Source organism: Talpa occidentalis, unplaced genomic scaffold (assembly GCF_014898055.3).
Source record: "Talpa occidentalis isolate TD23 unplaced genomic scaffold, MPIMG_talOcc4v2.1 talOcc4.10, whole genome shotgun sequence".
Classification (NCBI taxonomy): Eukaryota; Metazoa; Chordata; class Mammalia; order Eulipotyphla; family Talpidae; genus Talpa; species Talpa occidentalis.
This window is the reverse complement of record NW_023600993.1, coordinates 36,817,312-36,836,984: the sequence shown is the minus strand read 5'-3', so window position 1 is coordinate 36,836,984 and position 19,673 is coordinate 36,817,312. Positions and strand designations below refer to the sequence as shown.

Here is a 19,673-nt window from a genome sequence, read left to right as displayed (position 1 = left end):
TCGCTTGGCGGCCGCGGATCAGGTTTTGCGGCGGCACCGGGAGGGGCGAGGGCGGTGAGGGCGGCCGGTGCTGGAGCGACGGCAGGCGGCGGCCGGAGGAGCAATAGCAGCAGCCGTGGCGGCCACGGGGCGGGGCGCGGCGGTCGGTGACCGCGGCCGGGGCTGCAGGCGGCGAAGCGGCTGGGTAAGGCCGGGCCCGGGGCGGGCGGGGCCGCTCCCCCTCGGCCAGCTGCCGGGCCTTTGTGTGGGCCCGGGCGGGCGGGAGCAGCGGCGGAGGCCCCGCCCCGGCCGTGGGGACGCACCGGCCGGGCTGGGTGCGCAGGACGGGGCGGGGCGCGGCGGTGAGGCTCGGGACCGGCCGGGCAGCCTGGCCGCACCTGCCGGCCGGGACAAAGGCGCGCCGCGGCCCGGAAACTCCCCGCGCCCCTCTTTCCCGCCCCCGGCAGCTGGCCGAGCGCTTGTCTGGGGCAGCTTCAAAGCTGTCAGCGTTTCCTTTAGCCCTCGGTACCCGTGACAGGTCGGCACAGCCTTTCATTTCCTCTACGGTCAGGGCCTCCTTTTTTGGTTGGTGCTTCCTGACAGTTCGGACGCAAACTCTTCTAGTGTGTGTGGGGTGTTTTTTTTTAACGCTTTCAAGAGATTGTACTCAAACCGAGCGTTTTTCTCAATGGGACTTTATAAAAGAAACCAGATATTTGATAGGAGGGAGGGAGGCGCACAGGGGACTGAGGTGAAGGTGCACGGGTGCATTGGGGAAGGAAACTCTATGGGGACTATACCTGAGGGGCTGGGGGGAAGCATATGTTGTTTAAAAATGAACACTAATGTAGAAAATTTTTTAATTAAATAATAAAAAAAAACATATTTAAGATTCCTATCTGCAACACCACAAAGAATTGAGGATGTAAAGCTGTGTATATTTCCTGGTTTTTAATATTTTTCCGTCTTTTAAAATTTTTAAGTGAAAGAGAAACATAGTTTTGTTATATTTGAGATTTAAAGGGGAAAAAGGGTTGGCAGAAATGTAGAAAAAATCCTGAAAAACAAATGACAAATGCACAGGGTAGGAGATGTAAAGATTGTTACTGTAATTATGGAGACGTGTTAAACTACGTGAACTTAACTTTGGAACGAACTAGGACACCTCAAAAATGAATTTTAAGTGTCCTTTTTTCCATTTGGTATTGTACTCTTTCCCAAGTAAATTCAGAAGCAAATTATATTCTGTACAAATACAAAACAGTAGTATAATTTTGCTTTGTTACTTGTTAGCAGATTGTCCATATTTTAAGATCCGAAGGAAGATTGGAAAGTTCTTTTTGAAAGAGTATTTCAAATTAAATCAGTAAAAGTTGTATGTGCGGATAAATGAAAGGGCCTTAACTACTTTCTTTGACTGTGGGAGTTTACAAAATACCTCAAATATTGATATTCTGTACAAATCTCCAAGAGTAATAGATTGTGATATATATCTATATCATAAACTACTATCAAGCCATTCATTAAACATAGGAAATTTGATCTTGGAAGAATCTTCCCTGAGTTAAGACACAAGCTGCAAAATAAATAAATGGTTTAACACTGTGTTTTTTTTTAAAGGCAACTAAGGCACAGAATAAGTATTAAAAGCTGTGAACACCAGTGTTAAGGGTAGTTTTTCTCTAGAAAGTAGAGTTGTGTTTTTTTTCCCTTTTAAGCCTTTTGTTTTCTAAAGTTATTTGTTTCAAGCATGTATTATAGTACCAAGTAATTGCTGTAAAAATAGTGTATAAACTAATACCCTAACAGCGTATAAACTTCAAAATATACTGTTTGGCTATACTGTGTAGGTAGTTTCCCAGTTGCATGGCATAAAGTTCTTGTTTTTTTTTAAAAGATTTATTTTTTATTTATTTATTTATTTAGTGGGACCCTCACAGGCAGCTGGGGAACAAACGGGCAGCCTTGCAGCCCAGTGCTCAACTGCTGTGCCACCAGGGGAGGCCCTATTTTTATTTATTTATGCATGCAAGAACTGGGGTGTAGGCCAGAGGTGTGGGGAGGTGAGAGGATTCACCAGAGACAGTGGGGAGCAAAACAGGCAAATCCACTGAAATACACTGCTGAGGGGAGCAGCAGCAAGACAGAAGAGGTCTGCTGGGCCATGTGGGTTAGCTTCCTGGCTGGAGATCGAACTCATGCTTCAGTGGCTGGTAATAGCTTGATAGCGGTGAGACTTTAACCCCTGCACCATCAGGGAGGCCCCCCATAAAGTAACTCTTTATCTTTGACTGTCAGATTTTTGTGTGACTAATCTCTGTGGCTTTAATATTTGTAATTGAGCTCTCGGATCTATTTCCATGCTCTTCAGTTGCTGAAGAGATGCAAACAGGGCTTTTAAAATGCCCTGACTTTTAAAAATTGTTCTATTTACACATTTTTTAATATGTTTATTAAAAGGTTAAATTGATCACTCAATACTAAATTCTATTCTACAAGCCTGGGCTACAAAAATGAATAAAATCCTATTCCTGCAAGGAAAGAGATTGCAGTCCTGGAGGTAAAACTTACCATTTTTTTTGTACTTTGACATTTCAAAGTGTTTTCATGTACATTTCACTGTCACAACAGTCTCATTTCAGAGATGAAGAAACATCTGAAAAGTGACTCTAGCAACATTTAACAGTTAATTAGCAGTGGAAGACCTGGGACTCTTAATTTGAGCTCAGGTCCTGTTGCTTTTCCACCCACCAGGCCACATTGCCTGTCTTGCCAAACTTCCAAAATTAATTTTAAACTGTATCCTTTGGATAAGAAAATATTTGAGAATGATCTTTAAAATGTGTCATTTTCTTACTAGAGTAAATTAGTGACACATGAACTTTTATAGTCTAAACTATATAACCAATGATTTTTTTGTCATTTGATTTTCAGTTATTTATAGAAGTAATTTTTATAAAAGTAAATTATAAAAGTGGATTATTTCTAAAAGTAAAATAATTGAGGGTTTATTTTTTGTTAACCTTTCTAAAGTTGTATGTGGTGTCTTTCCAATGCTGATAGGACTTTTGGACAGAAATGTTGTCTTTAAAATTTTTTAAAGGGTGTGGGGGGGCCGGGGGGGGGAGAGCAGTTTTCCAGTGTTTTTGCTCACATGAGCCATTCTTGGTTTGTCCCAGCTTGCCAACACTTGGTGTCACATGTGAATCTGTCACATGTGTTCACTTTCTTTTCCAGCTCTGTGATTGAACTCTGTTCTTATTGACTAGGGGGCAATTGTGCAGGCATGCTTCATTCCTGGAATTGACAATCATTCCATGTGAGTAAAGGGGAACCTCAGTGAGACACCTTTATGCATATAAAAGTATTTGGTTTTAAAGTGGAAGAAATGTCAGGTAATATTGGTGCCTGAGTCATTATAGCATTTTGGTTGGCACCAGAGAACTGTTAATGCTTGTTTTCTCCAGTTCTCTTACCTTTCTCTAAGCAGTTCTATCTGAATGTTTTCTATCCGTACTCATTTTTACTCCTTCTGACCCTTCTTTTTTATTTCCCCTTTCTCTGCCTTGTTCTTCTCTTTCAGTTTTGAATATACTAACATTGAATCAGCACTTCTAAAGCCCTGCCTTCTCCCACTGGCTTCACTTGGCCTTCAGACATAATGAGGAGACTGGCTTTTCGAGGCGCTGGTTGTGCTCTGGTAAAGCTGGTAAATTACTGATCATCTACAACCTTTTCCTTTTCTGTCCTTCCTTGCCTTTTCCCTTCTACCTTTCTTAAATTTTTGTTATACCTTCCATAAAGATTCCCTCCTCACATCAAATTCACTTAATGTCCTCCTCTAGATTATTTACAAAGGAGTAGTCCTTAGTTTCTTCTTCTTAATTAATTGAGGCCAGTTTACTAACCTTTTTAAAAAATAAATAAATAAATAAGCAAAACTTGGCTCTCCTTGACTTAGCCCCTTCAAAGCATTTTTGCCAGTGGTAGCCAATTGCAAAGTAATACACTGTGTAACAAACCAAAGCCTATAGAAAGAAAAGTCATCATGACAGGCTCTGTTTTTAAATACCATGTGGATTGTAATTCAGAGGAAGAGATAGATTCCTCTTGTTTCTTAATTGTTTACCAGGATTTTTTATTGGTTGTTTTGCTACTGTTTTGTGTTCCCTGGAGATCCACAGTTTTGCTCTCCATACTACTGGCAACCCATTCTTTCAACTGCTGGTATCTTAGTTTCCTGAAATTGAATGTTGATGAGTCCATTTTTTTCTTTTAGCTTTAGAGAAAGACATTTCAAATCACAATATACTATTTGATACTGTTTTTAAATTATATAAGCATTGTAGTACCTTCTTGTGTATATACCCTTTCTTCTTCAGCAGATCATTGCAATGGTTATGTTTCTTGTATTATAGTCAAATTATTTGTGAAATTGGATTAAGATTAATTACTTAGTAGCTTGTTTCTGAAAGGCCAGGCAGCATCTAAAGCTCACATTTGAAGTCCTTACAGATCATCTACTGAAACTTAAAGCTGTTTTTTCACACCCCACAGGAATTGAGTACCATATAACTGAAAAGGAGTTAATTTGGATTCACAAAAAAGTGTCAAAGCTCCCTTTACTACCTTAGTATCGGTATGTCAGGTCACATTAAGTGTTTTCTAGGGATAAGTTTTGTAGATCCTTTAATGAAGAGAGAAAATCCATTTTCAGTGTATCAATTTTGTGATGCATCTAAAATGCTAGGTAAAATTATTGTCTGTCCTCCTATGTTTTGAACTACTTATTTGTATCAGGCATTCCCTCCTAGTCTTTTCCACATCATGGCCCAACTGGAAAGTGATCTTGTAAAACACACATGGAAAAATAGATGAGGCCACTGACTCCAGAAGTGACCTTCTTAGGGCCTTTGCCTGAGGCCTGCCTGTTTCAGGGCTGAGGGATTGATAACTCCAGTACATTGTTATACTGCAACATGTGTATTTTCAAACTCCAGTATACTCCAGTGTAAATTTGGGGCCAGAAGTGGTTGAGTCATTCCAAATCAGTGATATGCAAACAAGTACACTTTTGCTGAATTTGTCCCATCCACATTTTAAATGTAGCATTCTGGTAAGTGAAGGGGCTAAAGCAACAAGGTCTGGGACTTAAACTGAAAAATTTATAGTTAGTAAAGCTTCTTTCCAACAGTTAAAATACCTTCCTAAATGAACTAGAGTCTTTGCAGAAGGTGACCAGCTAAGAGCTCAGTGGTCTAAATTTAAATATAAGAACATGGCTATTTATCTTTTATAGAAGAAGTTGGATTCCATGGGTTCCAAGAGAAGAAGAGCCACCTCTCCGTCGAGTAGTGTCAGCGGGGACTTTGATGACGGGCACCACGCTGTGTCCACACCAGGCCCGAGCAGGAAAAGGAGGAGACTTTCCAATCTTCCCACTGTAGACCCTGTGAGTAACTTGCATCACATAGTTCCTGCTTGTTTTTCTTACAATTCCCTACCTTTCTGTAATGCCAGGTCCATCCACTTCTTTTTCTTCTGGCTTAATATTCTGAACATTTCTTTCAAAGTTAGCCAAAATTCTTATATAGCATATATAAGCATATAGCATATAGTATTATATGCTTATATAGCACATAATATTATGTAATAATAAAGGATATCAGTATGTCACACTATATATCCACTCAAATAACTTGTCATGTGTCAGGCACTGTTGTGATTGCAGTGCAGCCATGTGTAAGACTTGCCACTTTTTTTTTTTTTTTTTTTTTTTAAAGATTTTTTATTTATTTATACAAGCACTGGGGACAGTCAGAAGCGCAGGAGGGTGAGAGAATTCACCAGAGCCAGAGCGGGGAGCAGAGCAGGCAGAAGGACCGAAGGACACTGCTGAGGGGAGCAGCGGGCGGCAGGAGAGGTCTGCGCGCCATGTGGGACCCTCCTCTGGTGGCCGGGGAGCAGCCGGGGATCGAACCGGTGCCGCAGAGGACGCGGGCAGCTTCGCAACCCAGCGCTCAACTGCTGCGCCACCGGGGAGGCCCCCATATAGAAATTTGGAGGGTTGTCATTCCCCCCTCCCGTACTTGCTTTATATGGACATACTTAATATAAAGATAATTGTGATGTTTACACTGGCTTTCTGTTCACTTTTCTGGTGGTTTTCTCCTTGTGTATAGATTGCTGTGTGCCATGAGCTATACAACACCATTCGAGACTATAAGGACGATCAGGGCAGGCTCCTCTGTGAGCTCTTCATCAGGGCCCCAAAGCGAAGGTGAGTTGGAAAGTGAGTGGGAGGGATTTGGTTCCCAATCCATGTTTAAAACGTGTAGTAGTTGAGTTTTCCTTTGGACAGAATGGTTTAAATAATACGAAAGTCCATGTTTTAGTGTCAAGATGTAGTGAAGCATATATTTTTAAAAAATGTAAAAAGCACACAATATAAAATTTACAGTCTTGACCATTTATAAGTGTACAGGTTAATTCCCATTGTTTTACAATTGAGCTCCAGGACTTCTTCATATTGCAAAATTGAAACTCTTACACAACTTCCTGTCCCTTCCTCCAGGCAACCAACATTGTGCTTTTTATTTCTATGAGTTTGACTACTTTAGATCATAAAAGGGAAATCATAAGTTGTTTATCTTTTGTGATTGACTTACTTCCCTTAGCACAATGCCCTCAAGAATCATCCATATTGTAGTATGTGACAGGATTATATACCACATTTTGTTTATCCATTTATCCATTGATAAATATTTGGTTGCTTCCATCTCTTAGCTATTGTGAATAATGCTGCAGTAAACATGGGTGTGCAAATACTTCTTTGAAATGCTCTCATTTCTTTTGGATGTACACCTAGAAGTGAGATTGCTAGATCTTATAGCATTTCCAATTTAAATTTTTTTTTTTAAGGAATCTCCATGCTGTTTTCCATAATGGCTGTACAGTTTTTCATTCCTGTTAACAAGTGTACACTGGTTCCAATTTCCTCAAATCCTTGCCACACTTGTGATTTTGGCATAATTTCAAAATCAAAAAGTATGGTTAATTTCATGTGTAGGCTAGGCTAAGCGATGACCAGGTAGTTGGTAAAATATTATTATGTGAGAGGATTTCTCTGGAAGAAATTAGTATCTGATTAGGAAGACTGAACAAAAAGGCTAAACCAATGCAGTTGAGTATCATCCAATCCCCTGAGGTCTTGAATAGAACTAAAAGGTGGAGAAAGAACAAATTAGTGCTCTTTGTTTGATCTGAGATATCCATCTCCTTCTGCCCATGAGCTCAAAGCACTCCTAGTTCTTGGGTCTTCAGACTTATATGGGACTTCTCTGTCTCTTTAATCACATGAAGCAATTCCAATAATAAATCTTCTCTTATGTTAATCTCTCTGTATCCTATTGGTTCTCTTTCTTTGAAGAATGATGATTAAATTAGTCTTCCAACTGTGTTCTTCATTTTTAAGATAGTTTTGGCTGTTTGGTCTTTGTTGAGATTCTTTATGAATTTCAGAGTAGCTCTTTCTCTTTCTTGAGATTCTGATTGGAATTATATTGGATCTGTAGATTGCCTTGAATAGTATGGGTATCTTAACAATATTAAGCTTTCCAAACCAAGAACAAGGGGTGTCTTTCCACCTATTTGTGTCTCTTTAATTTCTACAAGAAATTAAAGTGTAGTTTTCAGTATATAAGTCTTTCACCTCATTGGTTTATTCCCTAAGGTTTATTCCTTTTACTACTATTATAAATGGATTTATTTTCTTAATTTCCTTTTTGGATTGTTCACTGTTAGTATATAGAAATGTGACTGACTTTTGTTTATGTAGATTTTATATCTTACAATTTTGCTGAAGTTTCTTACAATTTTTTTTGTAGAGTCTGAGCTTTCTGCATATAAGATTATATGATCTGTGACCAGACATAATTTTACTTCTTCATTTTCAGTTTGTTTGCCTTTTGTTTCTTTTTGCTGCCTAATTATTCTGGCTAGGACTTCCAATACTGGTATTATATTGGAAAGAAGTTGGGAGAGCAAGTATCTTTGTTTTGTTCCTGATCTTAGGGGAAATTTTTTATTTTTTTACCGTTGTATACAACATTAACTGTGTGCTTTTTTCTATATAGCTTTTGTTATGTTGAGGTAGTTTTCATATAGACCTAATTTGTAGAGTGTTTTTATCATGAAGATTATTAAATTTTGTTAGATTTTTTTTGTGTCAATTGAGATGATCATGTGGCTGTTTTCCTTCATTCTATTAACATACCATATTTTATCAATTTTCATATGTTGAGCCATCCCTGCATTTATGGAATACATTCTGCTTAGTTATGGTGTATTGTAATATTATGCTGCTGATTTTATTTTCTAGTATTTCGTTGAGGATTTTTGCATCAATGTTTGTTAAGGATATTGGTCTGTAGTTTTGCTTATAGTGTCTTTGTCTTTGATGTCAGAGCATAGCTGACTTCACAGTGTTAGTGTTTCCTCCTCCAAATTTTGGGAAGTTTGAGAAGTGTTCTTGTTCTTTCTTTTAATGTTTACTAGATTTCACCAGCAAAACCATTAGGTTCAGCTTTTTCTTTGCTAGGGTTTTTTTGATTACTGATTTCTCCTTACTAATTATCAGTCTGTTCAGGTTTTCTGTTTCTTCAAAATCATTGTTGGTTAAGTTTATGTTTTTTAGAAATTTATGCATTTCTTCTAGGTTATCCAATTTATTGCCATAGTTCATAGTATTCTTCTATAATCCTTTTTATTCCTGTGACATTCATTGTAATGGCCCTCTTTTTTTTTTTTTTTTGAAGATTTTTTTTAATTTTATTTATACAAGTGCTGGGGTACAGGCCAGATGTGCAGGAGAGTGAGAGGATTCACCAGAGACAGCAGGGAACAGAACAGGCAGACTGACGAAACACACTGCTGAGGGGAGCAGCGGGTGAGACAGAAGAGGTCTGCTGCGCCATGTGGGATTCAAACCCGCACTGCAGAGGCTGCAAACAGCTTCATGGTGTGGCGCTCAACCGCCTGCGCCACCAGAGAGGCCCATCTCTCTTTTTTTTAAAAAAAAAGATTTATGAACTGGGGTACAGGCCAGAGGTTGGGGGGAGGTGAGAGGATTCACCAGAGACAGAGTGGGGAACAGAACAGGCAGATTGACTGAAATATACTGCTGAGGGAAACAGCAGGCAAGTGAGGAGAGGTCTGCTGCACCATGTGGGTTGCTCCCTGGCCGGGGATCGAACTCGTGCTGCAGTGGCTGCGGATAGTTTCATGGGTTGTGTCTTAATCCCTTGCACCATTTTAATGTCCCTCTTTCATTTCTGATTTTATTTGTGTCTTTTCTTAATCTAGCTAAGGGTTTATCAGTTGTGTTTATTTTCAAGAAAAATCACTTTGTTGAGGTTTTTTTTTCTATTTTCTATTTTATTTATCTCTGCTTTATATAAATTTATTTCATTCTGCTAACTTTACTTTGGGTTTAGTTTGTTATTTCTGTAGTTCCTTGATTGTGAAGCCTGTTTTAAAGAAATATTTACAACTTTTAAGATAGCAGTGAAGTTGTAGCTGTTATAGTTAAAAGGATCAGTTTTCAAAATAGAGAGAGAGGCTACAATGATTATTTTCTCTTTACTTTCTCTTTTTTCCCCCACTTACTTTTGGGACTTGACTCCTGTGGTCCAGTGAAGCAAAACAAATATTCACCTCCCTGTTGAAGTTATGTTCCACTCTGACTAGCTTCCTTTCTCTCTTGCTGTCAAAATAACATCACTATTCCCTTCAAACTCTGGCGCTTGAAGTAATTTATTTTGAAAATACGTGGGTATAATAAAAGAATAACCCTCCCTCCCCATATGTCCATATTCTAATTCCAGGAACCTGTGAATATGTTGTATTACAGGATAAAGAAAAATTAAGTTCATTCATCAACTCACTTTGAGAAAGAGAGAGTATCCTGGATTATCTAGATGTACCCAGTGTAATTACAAGTGTCCTTAAACAGGAAAGGAGTCAGAAGACTCAGAGTTTGATTTTTGAAGGTGGAGGAGAATGCAGGTGGTCTCGAGAAGGTGGAAAGTGCAAGGAAAAGGAGTGTTCCCTGGAACCTCCACATGGAATACTAACACCTTGCTTTTTAGTCCAACGAGACCCATTTCAGACTTCCGTAAGATAATAAATTTGTATTGTTTTAAGCCATTAACTTTGTGATATTTTCTATAGCAGCGTAGAAAACTAGTAGGGCGAGTTAAGATTTAAGTCAGTTTGTGATTGTCATGCTACAGTGGGTAGCCAGCAAGCTGCAGGTTAAACTAACTTAGATTATTTTTCAGAAGATTTACTTGTTTCATGGAATTGTGTTTGGAAAAAATAAAACATCCAGGAACCCAAAACCCAATCCAAAAAATTATCTTTATAACTACTCTTGAAGTTTCCTGTGTATCTCTCACTGTCCCTCTCTCTGCTCCAAGACATAATTACTTTTCTGGATTTTGAGTTTATCATTTCCATGCTTTTTTGTCTTAATGGTTTGCTCATAGTTTACATGTTTCTTACATTCTTTTATCTTTGATAGTTCTGATAGTTCCTCGAACCAAGGGCTCATCTTTCTCCTTTGTCATTTGATATTTGATTTGTAATTAATATTAGAACAGTATATATAATGTCACTTGATAGTACTTGGCAGAAAAAATTTTGTGGTCTCTAATTGAAGAAAGACAATCCAGCTTTGAAACATGTGTCCCTTTTCACCCACTATTGAACATGGAAAGATACTTTATTTTCATTTACAAAAGATACTGTTAACATGGTTTTAGTGCTAATGCTCTAAATCTTAAATATCTGGCATATAAAAAGACCATCACAGATGTTAATTTAGTTTTTTATATCTGTTATTTGAAAAGGGAATGGATAAGCATTTCGTTTCTGTTGTTCCCCTGCAGTTTTAACAATGGCAGTAAGTCTAATTTCACTTGAAATGATGGACATTTCTACAGATAGTTTTGAAATACAGCTTTGTACAGGCTTTGTATTAATAACTTTTTAAAAAAATTTTAATTAAAACAGAAATCAACCAGACTATTATGAAGTAGTTTCTCAGCCCATTGACTTGATGAAAATCCAGCAGAAACTAAAAATGGAAGAGTATGATGATGTCAATCTGCTGACTGCTGATTTCCAACTGCTTTTTAACAATGCAAAGGCCTATTACAAGGTAAGAGTGCATCAGATGTGGAAGGTATCCAATTTGGTAATTGTCTGATGTTTTAGTGTGTATTAGTCTGGTGGGTAAGTAGTGATTTCTCATGCTTTACATTTCTCTTATTTGTAAAGACACTTAATATTCATTTGATTCTGGGCCATTCTTATTTCTTCTGTATCTGTTCAAATCTGTTGCCCATTTCTTCCATGAATTGTCATTTGCATATTTATTTCCAGAAGTCTTAAATATATTCTCGATATGAATCCTGTTTTGGTTATATGTGTTGAAAATATTTTTTCTCTGTGTGTGGTCACCTTATACATAATCTTCTGATGAAGAGATGTTTTTACTTTCAGTTTGTCAGTATTTAACTTTCTGGTTTATTGTTCTTTGTATCATGTTTCAGAAATTCTTCTTGCCCAGTGGTTATGAAATTATTTTTCTCTTACATTTTTTCCCAAAACTTTAATAGCTTTATTTTCTACATATAAGCCTTTAATGCACTGAGATTAATTTGTGTGTCTTCTGTGAGATAGGAGTCTACATTTTTCCCCCACAGGTGTAACAGCACCCTGAAGTGGCCATCCTCCACATTTATCTGCATTGTCAGTGTTGTCATTCTTCCCATGTTCTCATCGCTCTCTTTCTGGCCTTTTATTTCACCTTGACCTTTGGTTTCATTGTGTTTGTAGTGTATTCTCTCCTATTCCCTGTATAGTTTGGAAATTAAAAAATCTGTTGATAGTCTTTTACTTTTTATCCAAGAAGTTTTACTAGGTATAATTGGCTTATCAAAGCCAAAAGTTAATCAGCATCTTAACCCTTCTTCTAAGACCTCCTGCAAAGGTCTTAGGATAAATCTCCCTATTTATTTTACTAATTCTGTGTATATTGTTTCTATTGTGGCAAATTTTTAATCTCATAAAAATGTTATTTTAGATAGTATTTTTACTCACAAATATACTACTATCTTTATTTTTCATTCTTTTATTGCTGTGGAGAAGTCATCTGTCAATATAATTGTAGTTCCTTTAAAGGTTATCTTTCTGGATTTTTTTTTTATATGTTCTTTTTGTGTTTTGTATTCTACAATTTCACTGTGATATGCCTAGATATGAGTATCTTTATATTTGTATAATTTAGGAGCTGTTGGCCTTCTTAGTCTTTGCATTGGTGTTTTTCATCATCTAAAGTTTTTAGCAAATGTCTTTGTATATAGCCTTACCCGATTCTCTCTTCTCCTTGTCAACTCTGATGGGATATTTTATTAGGTCTTTCTTAGGTTTCCATATCTCTTAACGGTTTATAGTCCCCTTTTTTGTCTCTGTGTTTCTTTTTACATTATTTTTTTAGTTCTTTGGGCTTTGAAATCTTCTTTTAAACCAATATTCAGCTTTTGCATTTTCATATTTATTTATTTTGTGCTTTGGAAGGCTTATTTATTTATTTATTCCATACAATGCTGTTTTATTATTTTTTTCTTAACATATTTATTTATTTATTTATAATAAATTTTATTTTTATATTCCCCATACAATTGCAACCCTCTTATTTTGACCCCAATCCCTCCCCTCCCGCCCTCTGCCCCCCCATAGAGTATCTCTGGTTCATAGATTTGGAGGGCTTTTTTTAAGAATCTTTTGTACTTTGCTCATATCCTCAAGTCCACTGCTGCTTTAAACATATTCAACAAATTTATTTTTTATTCTATGCCAGATAATTTCAATATCTGAAATATTTACATTTGATTTTTCTTTCATTTCTCATAGCGTTCTCTTATAATTCTTTGATTCCTGTGTTTCATGATTTTTGATCATGAGCTCATAGTTCTTAGAACTTTATCCCTAGAGACTATTTGAAGCTTAGTTTGAAGTTGGGTTCATGCAGAGAAGATGTGTCGCTTATCCTGGGTGCCTGACCTATTTTTGTGAGGATTAGCTTATCATGAAAAGATAGGCAAGGGTTGAGCTGCACAGAGGTTGAGATGGATAGTCTTCCTTGCTCTTTGGCAGCACAGAAACTGAATTTTCTGCTTATGCTGCAACCATAGCCTTTGGAGTCCCCAGCTTCTGGTAGACTCTAGCCTTTATCTCCTGTTCTTGCAGCCTTGAGGCATCTTAAAAACTAAAGCTTGGGTTTATTTTCTTTTAAAAATACCCCCAAGGTGAACATAGGCTTGAGTGTTAACTTGCTCATCTGGCAACACATAGGTATAGTTTTAACATTGTATCATTGGGTTTTTGTTTTTAACATTGCATCCAGCATTGATTTACTGGAAAACTTCAGTTAGAGTTCATGCCCAATCATACTTCAGAACAGAAATCTTCAAACAAGGTATTAAGTAGTTTAAAAGTAGAAGTATTATTATTAGCTTTTATCCTTTAGACTTCTATCCCTTAAATTGTCATTTTTGAGTCTCTGTAATGAGATAGGACATAAGTAAATGAGTTGATTTCAGAATGCCTTTAAAACATATACTTAGTTCTTCAGAGGACGAATTTATGCCCATGTTTTTTTTTTTTTTTTAAAGATTTATTTATATATGCATACAAGAACTGGGGTGCAGGCTAGAGATGCAGGACGAGTGGTGGTGAGAGGATTCAACAAAGAGAGTGGGGAGCAGAACAGGCAGATCTACTGAGGGGAGTAGCGGAGACAGGAGAGGTCTACTGTGCCAAGTGTATTGCTCTCTGGCGGGCGGGAATCAAACTTGAGCTGCAGTAGCTGGCGATAGCTTGATAGCACTGCATCTTTAACCCCTGACCACCAGGGAGGCCCCATGTATCTTTTAATCATAAGAATTTTTAAATCTGTGATAGGGTTTTCAAAGTTATGTCTCAGAATACTAGTTTCTAGGAATAGGATGCTTTAAAAGTAGTAATTGAGGGCCTCCCCGGTGGCGCAGCGGTTGAACGCTGGGTTGCGAAGCTGCCTGCGGCCTCCGCAGCGCCAGTTCAATCCCCAGCTGCTCCCCTGCCACCAGAGGAGGGTCCCACATGGCACGCAGACCTCTCCTGCCGCTCACTGCTCCCCTCAGCAGTGTACTTCGGTCCTTCTGCCTGCTCTGCTCCCCGCTCTGGCTCTGGTGAATTCTCTCACCCTCCCGCGCTTCTGACTGTACCCAGTGCATGTATAAACAAACAAACAAACAAATAAATAAATAAATAAAACAAAACATGCCTCTATAAAAAAAAAAGTAGTAATTGAGTTACAATAAAATGCTAAAGTGGTATTTGTTTCTTTGCTAATATATAGCCAGATTCTCCTGAATATAAAGCTGCTTGTAAACTCTGGGATTTGTACCTTCGAACAAGAAATGAGTTTGTTCAGAAAGGAGAAGCAGATGATGAAGAGGATGATGAAGATGGGCAAGACAATCAAGGCACGGTGACTGAAGGAGTAAGTGTGTAGCTGGAAATGGTGATAGATGGACTATTAAGAGGTGACAGGGCCCCCACCTGTGATTTCCTCTACACTGCTGTGGGCAGCTGGGCTTCCTGTGTATTAATTGTATTAATTTAACTGGGAGAAATAAGGAACAGACAGCCAGAGAGCATCCACACTTTATTTATTTTTTATTTTTTTAAAGATTTATTTATGTATACAAGAACTGGGGTACAAGCCAGAGGTATGGGAGGTAAGAGGACCCACCAGAAACAGAGTGGGGAGACAGAACAGGCAGACTGACTGAAATACATTGCTGAGGGGAGCAGCAGGCGAGACAGGAGAGATCTGCTGCGCCATGTTGGTAACTCCCTAGCTGGGAATCAAACTAGTGCTGCTGTGGCTGCGGACAGCCCTCATAGGCTGCATCTGAACCTCTTGTGCCACCAGGGAGGGCCTGAGAGCCTTCATTCTAATTACAAGGGATCCTAGGACATCCTTGACAATCTGTGCCATACATGATTGTTTTCACTAATTATTCTGACATTAGTATTTTTTCCTGCTCAGCTTTAAAGAGAATATTCATATTACAAAAGACTGACCCAACATTGCTAGATTAAGATATGTAATGGTAAACAGTGTTGTAATTAAAAATTGGATAATGAATGCAATCTCCTTGGTTAGGAATATTTTTGTAGTTTAGACTGATTATTATTCTAAGAACATGCCAAGTATGTTCCTGCCTCTGGAATTTCATAGTTGCTCTTATTTATGCTTAGAACATGCTTCCTTGGCTTTGTCTGTGACTTTTTTATTATTCTAGCATCACTTAAAATAATGTCAGTTGGGAGGACTTTCCTGACAGCCCTATCTAAGTCATTTTTCTCCATATTTCTTTCCCATCATCACATCATTCTGTGGCCTTCAGTTTTTATCATTGTATGTGAAATAACTTATTAGTTAGTTTACATGTTTCTTTTCTGACTTCCCCCAAGTAGAATGATAGCAGAACCAAAGATATTAACTTGTTCACTGATTCCTAGCATCCAACAGTGCCTGACATGTAGGTTCTGATAAATACTTCCTGTATAAGTAAAGGTCAGGTGAGGGGAAAGGGATAGTAAAAGGAATCACATCTCTCTCCTGCATATAAATATTGAGAAAGCCAAAGCACAGCATTTTCCTTTCTTCCTTCAGTTATCTGGGTAGACCTTTTGCTGGAACTCCAATACAGAAAGAAGCAGTAACAGTGTATTTCTCAAAAATATAACTCTGCTTGCAGTCTCAAAATATGATGTCTGGTCAATTTCTTACTAGGACTTAGAAGATTACAATTAGATAAAGGCACTCAACGAAGGACTTCTGTAATTTTATTATTTGCTGTTAATATAGGTGCAGCAACTTAACTCATGCTTTCTTGGGCAGTACATTACTTATAAAGGACTCATTTATTACAGGCCTTCATGACTCTAGGCAAAAAATCAAAGTGCTTATATTTAAGTATTTCTTTCTGTGAGAAACTGGAAGGCTTTTTTGTCTTTATGCTTATACTCCCAAGGCTTCTTTCTAGCCCAAAGATTCTCATGAAGAGAGAGAATTTTCAAGTTTCTCATTTTTTTTTTTTAAAGATTTATTTTTATACAAGAACTAGGGTACAGGCCAGAGGCGCAGGAGGGTGAGAGGATTCACCAGAGACAGAGTGGGGAGCAGAACAGGCAGATGGACCGAAATACACTGCTGAGGGGAGCAGCGGGTGTGACAGGAAAGGTCTGCTGCACCATGTGGGTTTCTCCCTGGCCAGCCAGGAATCAAACCCACGCTGCAGAGGCTGTGGACAGCTTCACAGTGCTGCACTCAACCCGCTGCACCACCAGGGAGGGCCCTCAAGTTTCTCATTTTTATTTTTTTTATATATATTTTTTTAATTTTAATTTTTTTATATTCCCCATACAATTGCAACCCCCTTATTTTGACCCCAATCCCTCCTTTCCCTGCCCCCCAACCCCCATAGAGTGTCTCTGGTTCATAGTTGTTTGTTGATTTTGATTTTTACTTTCTTACAGTGAGTTTCTCATTTTTAATTAAGACTGATTTCTATAGAGTTTTCCCATATGTGGGAGTAGGTTGTATGAATGCAGTCACATAGCCTGCATTGTCACCTGCAAACATGTTTCCAGTGTAGCTGGTTTGGTTGCAAGGAGAGGAAACTTGGCTGCAGAATATAACCCTCCTCTTTTTGAAACTAACTCTGGTACTGTGTATTAGTCAGAAAGTAAATGGCTTCAACATGGATATTTTGGTCTGCTTTCAGCAGTGTTGTGTTGGTTCCTTATGCTTACGTGGTTGGAAATTCTCAACTAATCCTGTTTTGTATATCAAATATTTTGTGTGAGTTCTTGCCCAGCCCTATGTGAGTCCCAAGAGATATTAGTGCCCCTTCTATGGAGTTAATGTTGGATTAGGGCAAAAATATTAATGCTTTCGTGATTTAAATCACAAATTGTCATTAATCTTTATTTACATGCACAAAACATAGTTTAGCATGGAAGTACTATTTAATAAACTTTGAAACATCACAACTTCACTCACTGTAGAAATTGGCTTTAGACTCAGACCTTCCCTGATCAGGTACTCTGTGGGGCATATACTTTTCCATGTTGAAACAGTGACTAAGGTAGGTGTAAGCCAGCCAGTCTGGAGAACAGAAATGATATGCACCGATTGATTTTTATAAAACTTATTTTTTAGGGCCTCCCCGGTGGCGCAGCGGTTGAGCGCTGGGTTGCGAAGCTGCCCGCGGCCTCTGCGGTGCCGGTTCGATCCCCGGCTGCTCCCCGGCCACCAGAGGAGGGTCCCACATGGCGCGCAGACCTCTCCTGCCGCCCGCTGCTCCCCTCAGCAGTGTACTTCGGTCCTTCTGCCTGCTCTGCTCCCCGCTCTGGCTCTGGTGAATTCTCTCACCCTCCCGCGCTTCTGACTGTACCCAGTGCATGTATAAACAAAACAAACAAAACAAACAAATAAATAAATAAATAAAAACATGCCTCTATTAAAAAAAAAAAAAAAAAAACTTATTTTTTAAAAAAACTTTTTTTTTTTTTAAGATTTATTTATTTATACAAGAGCTGGGGTATAGGCAAGAGGCACAGAAGCATGAGAGGATTCACCAGAGACAGAGGAGGGAGCAGAACAAGCAGATGCACCACTGCTGAGGGGAGCAGCGGGTGAGAAAGGAGAGGTCTGCCATGCCATGTGGGAATCTCCCTGGCCGGCCAGGAATCGAACCAGCACTGCAGAGGCTGTGGACAGCTTCACAGCACTGCGCTCAACTGCCTGAACCACTGGGGAGGCCCGATTTTGATAAAACTTTTGATTATACCTTGACATAATTTGAATTCTGTTGTTGGATCTGTTAAAGCATTGTTGAAAGTATATAGTTCCAATTAAACATTATGTAGTTCTACTAAGAGTAACAGCTTTGGCAGATGTGAACTGCAGATGTAGGCATTGCCAAGTATAATATATGTTTTTCTCTGTCCCAGAAAAGGGCTATGCACTTCTATCTTTTCTCATACGAACTTGAACTTCACTGTAAGTTTACTGTGGAATAGCATTCAGTAAAAGGATCTGAATCAAGGAATTTAGTTACTGACACAATATAAGGAACCTCGTTAGTTTCACATATGCTGTTCTGGGAATATAACCCTGGGTCAAGCATCAGATCATTTCTTTATTTTCTTGAAACTTAATAGTACTTAAAGTAAATGCTATTTAGAAATTGTTCTTTTGAATTAGCTTTACAATTTTAGAAGCCATTTAATATCAGTGTTTATTTTTGGATTTACTTAAAATATTCCTTCCTTCTAGTCTTCTCCAGGTTACTTGAAGGAGATCCTAGAGCAGCTTCTTGAAGCCATAGTTGTAGCCACAAATCCATCAGGACATCTCATTAGCGAACTTTTTCAGAAACTGCCTTCTAAAGTGGTAAGTGATATAATTAAAGATATATGAATTAAAATTTAATTTTTTTAAGCACTTAAGTACTTTAAAAATTTTATGAGTTAATAGAGGCAATGGAGGCAGCCCAGAGATCTTCTTTATGACCTCAGCAGCAAGTACAAAGGATATGTTCTATCATTTCACTTGGCCAAAAGGTTGAGCATTTTTCAATTTTTCATTGACAATTATTTTTTAAATTTTTGTAAGGTATACATATCACAAGAGTTAACATTTTAAGTATACAGTTCAGTGACAAAGTATGTTGGCACTAAGTAATTTCACATTATTGTATAGCCATTATATACTCCATCTCCAGAACTTTTTCATCTTCCCGACCTGAAACTCCATACCCATTGAACAGTAAGTCTTCGCTCTCCCCTTCCTCACCTGCTGGCAACTACCATTCTACTTGTTTCTTTCTATGAATTTGACTGCTTTTAATGCCTCATACAAGAGGAATCATAATATTTATCCTTCTGTGAGTAGCTTATTTCATTACTTACCATAATGTGTTCAGCGTTTATTCTTATTGTGGGATATATCAGAATTTCAGACTCTTTAAAGGCTAATTATCTATTTACTCTATTTACTCTTCATCATATGGATATGCCACATTTTTTTAATCCATACCATTGCTGAGAGATACTTGGGTCGCATCCACATTTTAGCTGTTGTGAATAATGCTGCTATGAACATGAATATGTAGCTATCTCTTTGAGACCTTACTTTTACTTTTGGATATATATCAAAAGTGAAATTACTGATCAAATGGTAATTCTGTGTTTAGTTTTTTGAGGAATTGCCTTATTTTCTTTTTAAAATTTTACGTTTGACCATATAGTCCCTGTTTTTCTAACCAGATCCATATTTAGGACAGCAGTGCTCATATGTGTCTTATTTCTAATGTCACAACTGTCCTACAAGTGATACAGGGGGTGGACAGGGCCACAAAAGAGGCCACAGAGCAGGAGGCCACATGGAAGGATGGAACAGCTCGGGCTCTGAGACCAGAGAGCCACCAAAAAGCCCCAAAAGGTCAAAAACCAGAACCAAGGGCTATAGCAATACAACACCTACACAGTAGGGGCCTGTGGGCTATAGA

The 19,673-nt window shown here is 38.3% G+C and overlaps 1 protein-coding gene across 29 annotated transcripts in view; it reads left to right on the top strand.

Annotated features, from left to right (window-relative positions):
• Positions 1 to 120: 120 nt before the first annotated feature.
• Positions 121 to 19,673, top strand: part of PBRM1 (polybromo 1) — a 96,446-nt gene continuing 76,893 nt past the window's right edge. For 14 of the 29 annotated variants that reach the window (XM_054694610.1, XM_054694586.1, XM_054694579.1 and 11 more), the window contains exons 1-6: positions 3,563 to 3,688; positions 5,279 to 5,431; positions 6,162 to 6,259; positions 11,053 to 11,200; positions 14,444 to 14,587; positions 18,440 to 18,556. In XM_054694610.1, coding sequence (XP_054550585.1) covers positions 3,641 to 3,688; positions 5,279 to 5,431; positions 6,162 to 6,259; positions 11,053 to 11,200; positions 14,444 to 14,587; positions 18,440 to 18,556 — 708 coding nt within the window. In that variant the 5' untranslated portion in view covers positions 3,563 to 3,640. Of the gene's footprint in view, positions 185 to 417; positions 518 to 3,420; positions 3,689 to 4,302; positions 4,619 to 5,278; positions 5,432 to 6,161; positions 6,260 to 11,052; positions 11,201 to 14,443; positions 14,588 to 18,439; positions 18,557 to 19,673 lie in introns of those variants that run through there. The other 15 variants (XM_054694594.1, XM_037530451.2, XM_054694592.1 and 12 more) reach the window with 9 other exon arrangements.